This window comes from Leptonychotes weddellii, chromosome 2 (assembly GCF_054177405.1).
Source record: "Leptonychotes weddellii isolate Sample4059 chromosome 2, ASM5417740v2, whole genome shotgun sequence".
Classification (NCBI taxonomy): Eukaryota; Metazoa; Chordata; class Mammalia; order Carnivora; family Phocidae; genus Leptonychotes; species Leptonychotes weddellii.
The window spans coordinates 41766521-41777762 of record NC_138370.1 but is presented as its reverse complement, the minus strand read 5'-3'; the positions used below and the strand labels follow the sequence as shown (position 1 = coordinate 41777762).

The window sequence follows — 11242 nt, the reverse complement described above, 5'->3', positions numbered from 1 at the left end:
CGGATGCTTTCCTGTTGGATGAACCAGCTCCACGCAAAAGAAAGGTATGTGGTACGGTGTGGGGCCGACCTCGGCTTGGGGCCGGCGCTGGAGCGGCGGCGGCCCCACGGGTCCTCCGTGCTCTCAGGCTCCATCCCATTTCTGTTTCCCGTTGCTCCCATGTTCGCTTGTGCTGTCTGCAGGGGCTCACTCCTCCCCTCTGTCATGCCCGTTCCTTCTCACCTCTGCCCCATCCCTGCCTTCCTCGCGGCACTCCCATAGGGATCCCGTAAGACTTCCCGTGGGGTCTTACCCACAGCACCACGCGCTGCTGCTGACGCCAGGACCATCTCCTGGGTCCCGGCTCTCTGCCGCTGCCTGTCCGTGTCTCTGGTCCCAGACAGTCCCTTCCCTAGAGCCTTTTGTTGGGCTCTGTTTGAGGGCAGCCGAAGTCCCCGCGGGGTGAGGATGAGGAGCCTCTCCCAACGATCCCATCTTCCTTTCTCCTAGAACTCCGTGAAGGTGATGTACAAGTGCCTGTGGCCAAACTGTGGCAAAGTTCTGCGCTCGATTGTGGGCATCAAACGACACGTCAAAGCCCTCCACCTGGGGTAGGTCTCGGGCCCAGGGCCTGTTTGCCTAGGGACCCACTCAGGCATTCCTCCGCCCTTCCCCATGACCCACAGCCGAGAATGGTTCGAAGAAAATGACTTGCTGAGACCACCATGTGGTGCCTCTCCCAGGAGAAGAGCCTGTTGGAAAGAGATCTTTGCTGGGAAGGAAGGGCCCTCCTCTCGTGAATGGTGATGCTGTTCCTGGGAAGGGCGCTCTGTCCATCTTGTGGACGTGTCTTCCCACCTCACCGTAGGAAGCAAGAGGTTTTAGTTCTGGGTAGAATTTGGGTAATCTGGGGAGACCTCACCATGGGCTCTGCACCTCCTTCCCCTCAGGGAGCCGGGGCTCCATTAGCTCTGACTCCCTGGAGCCAGGGCTGCTCATGGCAGTGGAAACGGACCCACAGGATGGAGAGGTGTGAGCACAAGCGGAGTGGGGGGGCCCAGAGAGGGCCCGTGGCAGAGCCAGATGACTGCGGCAGGAGGAGGTGTGCACGTGTCATGTGCAAGGCGGAGCCTTCGGTGCCGGGAAAGACCATGTCCATTGATGTGCAGGCATGCACTCTTCTGTGACTCCGCACCGGCAGTGGGGCTCCTGGGTGAACGTTCTCGTGGGCCCCTTCCCTGACGTGGCCGGGTCGGCCTGAGCAAGCACTGTCCCTCTTGGGCCACGGTGTCCCCTGTGTCAGAACTGACCATCACCACATCTCCCGCCCTCACAGGGACACTGTGGACTCGGACCAGTTCAAGCGGGAGGAGGATTTCTACTACACGGAGGTGCAGATGAAGGAGGAAGCTGCTGCTGCTGGCGCGCCCACAGCTGACCCAGCTCCCGCTCCCGGCATGACCAGCCCGCCCCTTGCTCTCCTTCCACCTCCTCCTCCCAAAACCCAGTCCTCAGGCCCCGAACACCCTGGCCTGGAGTCTTACCTGCCCTCGGGTGCAGCTCTCAGCAAGTCAGCTCCTGGCTCCTTCTGGCACATTCAGGCCGACCACGCGTACCAGGTATGGGGCTGGGGCACACCTGGGGGCTCAGCCGTGTGGCCGCGAGGATGTTCCGTGTCTGACCTGTCACTGGCCAGCCTGATCACAGGCCACTGACCGCCCTGGTTGGAGGCTGAGGCCTTCTGCTAAATTGCTAATCTCTAACTTCTACAAAGAAGAAAAGGAAAATGACTTCACACTCAATAAATGTGGGAATTCCAGAGTTCTACATCGGTGGCTGTCATGGGTAGTGACTAGAAATCTGGCTGAATCCCTGAGTAGCCGGGCGAATTGTTATGTCACTGGTTATACGAGGGCGTGGAGTCGTGTAGTTGGGCTTCCCATTAACAAACAATCCGGTTCCCATTTTTTTTTTGAATACCTACTGTGTGTCAAGCATTGGGCTTAGCTTTTCAAATAGAATAAGACATAGTCCTTGACCTTGTGAAGTGCATGGTTTAGCTGGAGAGAGAAATGAATACATATAAGTCTGATTAATTATAGTAGTCAGAGCACCTTACGAGAAGCGGGAGAAATTGTGGGTACAGGAAGAACCAAGCTGTTGTGTCTGTGTGGCTGGGCACGTTGTCATGGAGGGGGTGACCTGTAGGGTGACCTTGACCACACACAGGTGGTAATCAGGGAACGCACAGCTCGCTTTGTGCCATTTTTTAAAAAAGAAATCCTTTTCTGCCTACAGCTTGGTTTTATCAGACTCGAGGCTGACTTACAAGTCAGTAATTAAAAAGCAGTGCTTTCAGTCAGAAAGTCTTTACACGATGAGCCCGCTCTCCTTCTCATTAGAATGCGTGGCTGTGGGCTAGTTCACGTGTGGCCGACTTCAGGGGGCCCTTGGTGCAGCTGGCTGACTCTTGAGCTGGTGCTTTCACGAACAGACCTAAACCCGGACATCCAGGAGCATGTTGCTCCTTCCGAGAGGCTGCCCGGGGACACCATAAACTTCGTGCGGCAATACTGTCCGTGCCCAGAAGGTGTGCGGACTTCTTTTGGGCACTGCCTCTAGCCTGTTCTTGGTGGGTGAGCCGGCGCTAGTCCACGCTGATGATTCAGTCCTGAGGCCGGCACAAAGACCCGCTCTGAGAGAAGGGATCCAAAAAGAGCTTGGAGCCTGGGACTAAGGAGAGTAGCTCGCAGACTTGGGCTTGCTAGTATCTCTCTCTCCGGCAGAACGTTCAAGTGCGTCCCGGTATCATCCGCTCGGAGGCCGGTACTCTGCTGTGGCCCATGAAGTTACAGGGAGTGTGGGTGGACTTGAACGCTGCCCGAGTGGGCCCGAGGCTGACCTGTTCTTGTCTCTGACAGGCCCTGCCGTCCTTCCAGATCCCCGTGTCGCCACACATCTATACCAGTATTAGCTGGGCTGCCGCCCCCTCCACGGCCTCCTCCCTCTCCCCGGTGAGTGTGCCTGCCTCTGAGCACGTGGGCACCCTTGGGGGCCCCGGAGCAAGCTCAAGGCTCTTCCACACATTACCGGTGCTGGAGGCCATCCCCTCTCCGCCCCCCCCCCACCTCCCCCCTTGCCTCCAGCGCCCAGACTTCTTGAAGGCCTCCTCTTCCCCTTGCCTTGCACCCAGCTGCTCACAGCCCCTCTTAGGAGGTGCAAGGCGGGTGTGTGCACAGGAGAACCCAGATCAAGCACCGTTTACTGCCAGGGAAGTCACTGGGGGAGTCTGGGGTCAGTGCCTTGTGAGCACTGTGTATCTGTGGGTGCTTGTTAAGGTTTTAGTGTGCAGAGGAGAAGGGAGAGAATGTGGGGAAGCTGGAGAGGATGAGGGTAACCAAGACAGAAGATGGGAGCTTGTAGGAGCCCTGCATGGATGGGGTGGACTATGGCCTTAGGTTGCTTGCCTCTGAACTAATATCAATCCCAAGTCCTTCTGGCCCCCCGCAGTGGGTCTTGGTCTTCAGTATCTCCTACGGGAAGGCCTTACACACTGTGGGACCTGAGTGCCTGAAAGTGCCACCGAAGCAGTGCAGTCCCTCGTTTGTTCTCCGTGTGGTGACTCCATCTAAATCTGCAGGGAGCAGCCCGCCGGGTGGCCAGTCAAGAGGCTCCCCTGCCCAGGGCACCTACTGTATTGAAAGCATGGCTTAAAGGCCTGCCCCTCATTCTGCCCACCTCCACCTGGAATATCTTACCGGAGAAGGCATCCTGCCCTCCGGGCACCAAGAAGGGCTCGGCAGGTGTGGCTCACTGCCCTGCGGGATGGTTCTCTCCCCTTTCACTCCTGCCCTCCTGTCCCCGGCCTGTGCTTACGGCCCCTCTCGCTGTGCCCAGGTCCGGAGCCGCTCGCTAAGCTTCAGCGAGCCCCAGCAGCCACCGCCCGCAGGGAAATCTCACCTGATTGTTACTTCCCCGCCCCGGGCCCAGAGCGGTGCCAGGTGAGTGAGACCCTTTGCTCCCGATGCCTCCCCGCTGGCTTCCGTCCCCACCCTGCCCGCTGCCCGTGCAGACCCTGAGCCCACCGACCCATCGGAGTCTCCAGGGTTCCTTCCCTGTGTGGGGGAGGCGGTGGGGCGGGGGGACACACGGGGTGCCAGGGAGGCTTTGGCTCCTCCTAGCTTTCCAGCCCCTGCCTGGTTTGCTCGGCCGCCCGCGCCCCAAGTCCCCCCCCCCCCGCAGGGCGTGTCTGTACCCTCCTGACTCTTGTGTGACAGGAAAGCCCGCGGGGAGGCTAAGAAGTGCCGGAAGGTGTATGGCATTGAGCACCGGGACCAATGGTGCACCGCCTGCCGCTGGAAGAAGGCCTGTCAGCGCTTCCTGGACTGAACCTGTCCCGCCGGCCCGTCCTCTTCGCGCCCCGCCCTGCAGCCAGATGACAAAAGACAGCCACGGCACAAGCCCTGCGCAGAAACCTGAAAGATAAAGAGTGGACATTGGCAGTTTGGGCTCTGTTGGCTAACGTTCAGTAGTTAAAACATTTCCCCCTCCCTTTTGGGGAACATTTTAGTTCTTAAAAGAAGAAAGGAAAATACGTCCCCCCCCCCCGAAAAATAGGAGAGAGCCAAAACTGACCAAGGGTATTCTGCAGTGAACCAGAGACCAAAGAATTAACTACCCTCCCTTTCCCACGTCTCTCTCTAGGGAATTAGTTTGCATGTATCAAAAGACGGAACAGCTCGTTTCTGTTTCCTGCTAAGTTGGTGAATTCTTTGCTTTCTCAACTCTTCCAGAAGGGACTGTGAGCAAGATGAATTTACTTTTCTTAAAAAAAAAAAAGTTTCTGGCTGATGAGTCTGAGAGCAGGACCTGCCGTGGGTAGGGTGGGAAGAGTTGGGGGGGGATCTGTGCACTTTTTAAGGTGCAGCCGGCCCCTCTTCACCCGAATCCAGGAGAAGGGAGAGCCTGTTCTCACCGAGGAGCTTCTGTGGAAGTAAAAGGAAAACCCTTTCTTGATGACAACGATTTGTACCTGGGGTCCCTCAGCTGTTGGGTTGCATCCCAACAAATATTGTATGGCTTCTTCTCAAAGCCCAGACTAGTAGGTTTTTAAAGACTGTCCCCCAATAGCTGAGCCAAAAGGCTGTATGAATTCACTTTTTGAAAATGTGGCAGTTAAACACTACCTTGACCATTTCCCCCTCTTTCCTTGAGGAAAAGCTGGAGGGTTTTAGTCTCTGTGGAAGCCCTCTGCTGTTACCTGAGTAAATAAACTCCCTCTTGATGTTCCTCCCTCCAATTATGGACATGACACCTCTAAAACACTTTGTGTTCTTTCCCCGTGTATTCAGAGAAGGCTTTTATGGAAGTTCCCTTCCACTTGGGTGAGAGCCCCCTGTCGGCGCGCCCTGCGCAGGTCCCTCTGTCTCTAGTTTTACCAGTCCCTTTCCCTCCTAAGGCTGCAGTTAGGGCTGGTGCAGGGGAAGGGGGAGAGAGAGGCAAGAAGAGAGAGAAAGGTAAGTGGCAGCTTGTCCCTGTGATGGAGATGGAGTTGGCAGGTTCCCCATTGTTCTGTTGGCTCCGAGGGTCCCGGGAGAATCCGGTCTTCCTACTGAGGTGACAGGTAGGACAGGACTCTTCCATCAGTGTCGGCGGCCTCTGGGTTTTTATCCGTGTCGTCCAGTCCCCGTGATGGGAAGGTCAGTTTGATGGCGAGGAACCTTCTCAGGGATCTGCTGAGCAGCGTTTCTGGCCTGCAGGCGGGAGGGGAAGGGTAAGAGAGCCATGAGGAGCTCCTGTGAGGAGGGGTCGGATCAGCAGCTCCTGGCGCTTCAGCCCTTGTTATTTCTGGAGCCCTCAGGGATCGAGGGGAGCCGGGAGTGGGGATTGCGTTGCTTGGGAAGTAAATCAGCAAAGCTATTCTGGCTGATGAGAAGGGAGATGTGGGTGGGGAGTTTAGTGCCCTGCCCATCTGTGCTGAATTGAGACCAGGCCCCTGAGCCATCAGGGGAGGGCTCGTCTTGTTTTGGAGCTGCCCTTTATTTTAAGACTTGTTTGGGAGTTCCTCAGGCCTGCAGGAGCATGGCCGGGTGTCCACCTGCCCCGGGGCACCAGCGCTTCAGGGGCTCAGGAATCCCATCAGGCCCCCTACTCTGGGGCTGGGCAGCAGCGTCCATCCCCTGGCTGTCACCAAGGCCGTCCTCTTTCTCCCAGCTGGAAATCCCCGGCTCTCGAGGCTCCTTTGGCCACTTTGCGTGGGAATTGTGCAGGTGTTTGTCAATCTGTGACACCCTGAGTGTAAGAAAACCCACCAACCTTAGATGTGTGTGACGGGTGATGGTGCCCTGGTTTGGTGGCGGAGGGAAGGTGGTGATGGGGTGTATTTCTATAACTTAGTTAAAAAAAAAAAAGTACGTGGAATCTGTCCCTGAAGCCCAAAACCAGGCCAGCAAGAGGTGGCCCAGGGTTCTCCTTCCGCTCCCTTCCACCTCCGTGAGACTTAAAAGCTGACAGAAGGTTGTGCTTCCCTCCTTGTCCATCTTCAGATCTTATCGGTGAGGGGAGGGAGCTTTTGAGATGGGAGGACTCTGCCTAGCAGCGTCTTCCCCTCCCTTCTTAATCACAGCTCTTGCTGAATCTCTAGAAAAGCCGTCTTCATTCCCCCCCTTTCCCCCCGCTCCCAGTTTGGACCGTGGAGCTCTAACTGGCTATAAAGATTTCCTCTAAGTGAGGTAGGCTTCTCCTGTCATTGGTACCCAGGGCAGCAAAGGAAGAGAGAAAGAAGAAATGGATGAAACAGTTTAAAAACTGAGGGTTTTTTTTTTTTTTTTTTTTTAATGTTTTATTTTGGTGCAGCTTTCCCTGTCTGTATCTGCTCCTCGCTCCTTTTTGGTGGTGGTGGCCGCCTCTGGCCTCCGCCCTCCTGCTCCTCCATCTTGTGGCCGTTGTGTTGGTCCTCGACATGTGGTCTGTCCTTGGGGTTGCCCCAGTTGTTTCTTCTTGGAGGGTGGGGGTGGCTTGTGAACTGATCAGCGATTATGCCTGTTTTCTTCATCTCTGTGTCTCTCCCTACATCCCAGCCCACCTGGGCAGCAGAATCTGACAGGAGGGAAGGTGCCACAGGTGAGCATTTGAAACTAACAGGACTGATTTTCAAAAGAAGTAGTTTGGGGAAACCATTTATTACAGGGATGTTACCCCTATTCAAAGTATTTCTTGGAATGACCTTTGGAGTCTGTGGTGCCTGCTTTGGACAGCTGAACCCATGCTCATTCAGTACAGAGTCCAGTGAATGATGTCTCTGGTCAAGTGAGATCACAGGGGCAAAGCTCATGGACTGACTAGCGAGGAAAATAGCTTGGATTGAATTGTGTGGCTTTGAAGCTGGCTGTGAAACAATTTTGTAATTTCAGAGAGCGCCTTGCGCGATACCCACATTGTGGTAGTAAGCCGATAGCTTGACTCCTTGGAGGACATTATTAATTTGGATGTGGAAAACTTTCATTTGTTGGAAGAAATCTGTCCTGTTACTTTCTGGTCCTCCCAGGTTCTGACCTTACCAGGGGCCAAAAAAAAAAAAAAAAAGAAGAGGGAGATAAATCCCATCTGTGAATTTGTCTTATTGGCGCCTTTTCCCCCAGCTGTCTTCCAAGTATTATTTTTACTGTTAAGAAAATTTTTTTAAAAATGTGAAATGTAATGTTTTTACAGCAACAATATGAAATATATTTTATAAGGAATAAAATGGTACATTGTCTCATTTAATGTGTGCCTGTCCCTCTACCCCCTCCTCCTATAAAGGATAAGATTACTGTTGGTGGTGGTGGTAAACAAATGATGGCATTTGGGCCAGGCGTACACATTCATTAGCTTATAATAATAGGGACCATTACCGGGGGCCAGGCCGAGTCCTCACATGAATAACCAAGTGCTTACCTAAATAACCCAATGAAAGAGTTACTACTACTATTCTCATTTTACAGATGAGAAGAGGGAGGCACAGAGGTTAAAGAACTTACCCGAGGTCATAGACTGGGAAATGAGGGCACTAAGATTTGTAACCCAGGCAGTAAGCATTTTTCTGTACTGCTTAAATGGACAGTGGGGAGCATGTTCTTGGCTATATTCCTGAGTTTGTTGAGGAATTGGCAGATGACTTAGGGAAAAGTCATATTCTGCTTATGGGATGGGTTCTGACTACAGGGAGCAACACGGGGCACTCCCTGAGTTCATTGATTCCATGTCCCGTGATGGCGCAAAGGGCTAGATAAAGCTGGTCTGGGTGGGAAGCAGAAAGTAACATCCTATTCTTGCTGTACTGGAACTGCTGTATGCAAGTTTAGCTTCCGGGACCACAGGCATCTCTGGGAGTGGGACCTAGGGACCCCTAACGGGGCCTGACGGAGAGAGTGATGTGCCCCAGACCCCAGGGCTGGATTACATCACTCAAGCCCAGCAGCTGGTAATGCTGGTATGGGGGTGCTCTTCTGGCCTTTTCCGTTACCTTGTGGTAGAGCAGAGGGCTTCTTTCTGCCCTTTTTTCCTTGCCCCCACCCCCCGCCCCCGCCCCCGCCCCCAAGAAAAGTCCCAGTAGAATCCACTGCTAAGCTACAGTCTGTCCAAGCCCTTCTACATCGGTTGTGACTTCGGGCTGCACATTCTCCATTTGCACCTCCCAGGCCCACCTTGATGGCTGCATGCACGCACTCTAACTTGCCAGCTTCCAGTTGGATCTGATCAACAGGTGAGACCAGACTGGGGTCTAAAGGGCCGGAGGAGAGAGAAGTGGGGATATTGCGTCTCCTGGCCCTTCCTGCACCACACAGTGTCTGAATGGCTACCGTTTCCCTGCTGAGAGGTACGGGGTGGGGGGAGCTGCAGTTCTCCCTGGGTTCCAGTAGTAACTCCCCCTCACCAGGACTCCCCGGAAGAGCTCCTTACCCTCTCTTCCTGATTTCCCATCACCCCGTCTGCACTGTAGACGGTTGACTCTCCTCATTGATCCTGTCTGGGTGCACCATGTTTCTTGGCCTGACAGTTACTCCTTAACATGTTTCATGTTAAATTGGAGATAAAAATGACACTGCCCTTTTCCTTGTTGTCTCCATCCAGTGGTCCCAAACCAGCAAGATCTGCATCACCTGGAACTTGTTAAAAATGCAAATTCCTCCAGAGTCAGAAACTGGGGGTGGAGCCCAGTGAGCTGCCCGAGCGGTGGTGCTGATGGGCACTGGGAGGTACCGAGCACCCTGCCACCCCCCTCCCCCAATCCATTCACGCACTTGGATCTGGAGACCTAGCACAATTGGGGTATTTATGCTCGCATATTCTTGCCTGTCGTGCTTTATATCAAGCAGAGCCGTGTGCTTTTTGCCTCTGCTTCCCAAGAGAGGCGGCTCTGATGGCTCAGGTCTCAGTTACCTCACTTAAAAACAGCCAACCAGTTTATTAACCATTTGCTCAGTAGAAGTTTAATGGAGAAATACCTGTTTTAAACAATCAGTCCAAAAGAACAGCTCTTTTACAAACAAGTTATGGCAGTGACAAGTCAAAACCCCAGGCTTGGTTTCCTGTTCCTTTGACCCACCCCTGTTAGAAGAAAGGGGAGTGAGAAGGAAAAATGGGGCTGTTTCTATGTTAGCTGGAGGAATTACAAAAATACACTCTGATGTAGCAACAAGGTTGTCATGAAACATGCCATGGGGGTGGGGTGGGGGAATGGGGAGGGAAAGACAATTGGACAGGGAGGGTCTCTGCCCTGGGGGCGGAGACCTGGAGGCAAATCCTGCCTCAGTGCCTTGGGGAAGGAGGAGTCCCGATTCCCAGCCGGCAGGTCTGGGGCTGGAGACATGCTGTTTTGGGGATCACCCGGACACCTGGGGAGACAGAAGTGATTAAAATGGCAAACCCAATAGGTTTTTCTGACCTTTCAATCCCATTTGCCTGAGCAATAATAGGGAGGCAATGAAAAGCTTATCAACTGAGTAAAGAGCTCCTAAAGCCCCAAGTAGGCTTCCCTAACTTCCCCTATGCCCCTGCTTTTTCTGGCCTCAAGTCTACTGGCAGGACTCAGAATAAAGAGGAGGTCTGTGGGCTGAGACCTGAAAGGCATAGCATAGGCCCAGTGCCCAGAAACAGCTCTCTTAGCCCTAATATTTGGAATCCATGTGCAATAATTCATTTCTTGAGGCTAAATAGTGTCCTCATTTATGGCTCTCTTATATATCTCTTCAAACCTGATTTCACCAATTCCTCACGATGAATGAATCTGCTCACTTTCCTCTGTCGGGAAGGGTCAAGGTGTGGGGCAGAAGATAGAGTAGAATAGGGACAGGGAAAGGGACAGGAGGTGGACACCCCTTTGCACAGTTCTGTCTAGGACTGTCCCTGCACTTCAGTGTCCCTCCTTCCTAACACATTACACCTTCTAAATAGGGTTCTTTACCCATTTTGGTGTGAGGAGGCCCCACTTCCTGCAGCCTTGCAAGTATAGTTTGGTATTGGGTATCTCGGAAGTCCAGAACAGCCCGGCAACAGGATCTCTCCCCGCCGCCCCCCCGCCCCCCGCCGTGGAGACATCTCAGGTGTGTGTGGGGCTGGTTGGGGTGTGTGTAGGTGAGTGAAGACAGGGTTTAAGGTGCTCGGGGTAGACTCGTAAGTACATATCCCTACTGGAACTCAGCCACCATGAATGTGTGCAAAAAAGGAAACAGAGGGCGCCTGGGTGGCTCAGATGGTTAGGCGTCTGCCTTCGGCTCGGGTCATGATCCCAGGGTCCTGGGATCGAGCCCCGCATCAGGGAGCCTGATTCTCCCTCTCCCTCTGCCTGCTACTCCCCCGGCTTGTGCTCTCTCTCTCTCTGTCAAATAAATAAATAAAATCTTTAAAAAAAAAGGTACTGTCAGGGGCGCCTGGGTGGCTCAGTCGTTAAGCGTCTGCCTTCGGCTCAGGTCGTGATCCCGGGGTCCTGGGATCGAGCCCCACATCGGGCTCCCTGCTCGGCAGGAAGCCTGCTTCTCCCTCTCCCACTCCCCCTGCTTGTGTCCCCTCTCTCGCTGTGTCTCTCTCTGTTGAATAAATAAATAAAATCTTTTTTAAAAAATAAAATTCCTGGGTGCCTGGGTGGCTCAGTTGGTTAAGCGACTGCCTTCGGCTCAGGTCATGATCCTGGAGTCCTGGGATCGAGTCCCACATCGGGCTCCCTGCTCGGCAGGGAGCCTGCTTCTCCCTCTGACCCTCGCCCCTCTCATGCTGTTTCTCTCTC

The 11242-nt window shown here is 53.9% G+C and overlaps 2 protein-coding genes across 4 annotated transcripts in view; one reads left to right on the top strand and one right to left on the bottom strand.

Moving 5' to 3' along the window:
- Positions 1–6: 6 nt before the first annotated feature.
- Positions 7–7738, top strand: ZNF395 (zinc finger protein 395). Its single transcript, XM_081810564.1, has 6 exons — positions 7–44; positions 490–590; positions 1316–1598; positions 2901–2993; positions 3877–3980; positions 4257–7738. The coding sequence occupies exons 2-6, from the start codon at positions 505–507 to the stop codon at positions 4366–4368; spliced, it is 678 nt and encodes a 225-aa protein (XP_081666690.1). The 5' UTR covers positions 7–44; positions 490–504; the 3' UTR covers positions 4369–7738.
- A 1704-nt stretch (positions 7739–9442) lies between these two features.
- The window catches only part of PNOC (prepronociceptin), a 24291-nt gene continuing 22491 nt past the window's right edge, over positions 9443–11242 (bottom strand). For 2 of the 3 annotated variants that reach the window (XM_031030043.2, XM_031030042.2), the window contains exon 4: positions 9443–9854. In XM_031030043.2, coding sequence (XP_030885903.1) covers positions 9769–9854 — 86 coding nt within the window. In that variant the 3' untranslated portion in view covers positions 9443–9768. The remainder of the gene's footprint in view (positions 9855–11242) is intronic. The other variant, XM_006735120.3, reaches the window with a different exon arrangement.

What these genes read in the sequence shown, in the direction of transcription:
- ZNF395 (XM_081810564.1), top strand. Translation starts at nt 505, where the DNA reads ATGTACAAGTGCCTGTGGCCAAACTGTGGCAAAGTTCTGCGCTCGATT. An exon ending in GTCAAAGCCCTCCACCTGGG is followed by an intron (nt 591 to 1,315) that starts GTAGGTCTCGGG and finishes CCGCCCTCACAG; the next exon opens with GGACACTGTGGACTCGGACC. An exon ending in CGGGCCCAGAGCGGTGCCAG is followed by an intron (nt 3,981 to 4,256) that starts GTGAGTGAGACC and finishes CTTGTGTGACAG; the next exon opens with GAAAGCCCGCGGGGAGGCTA.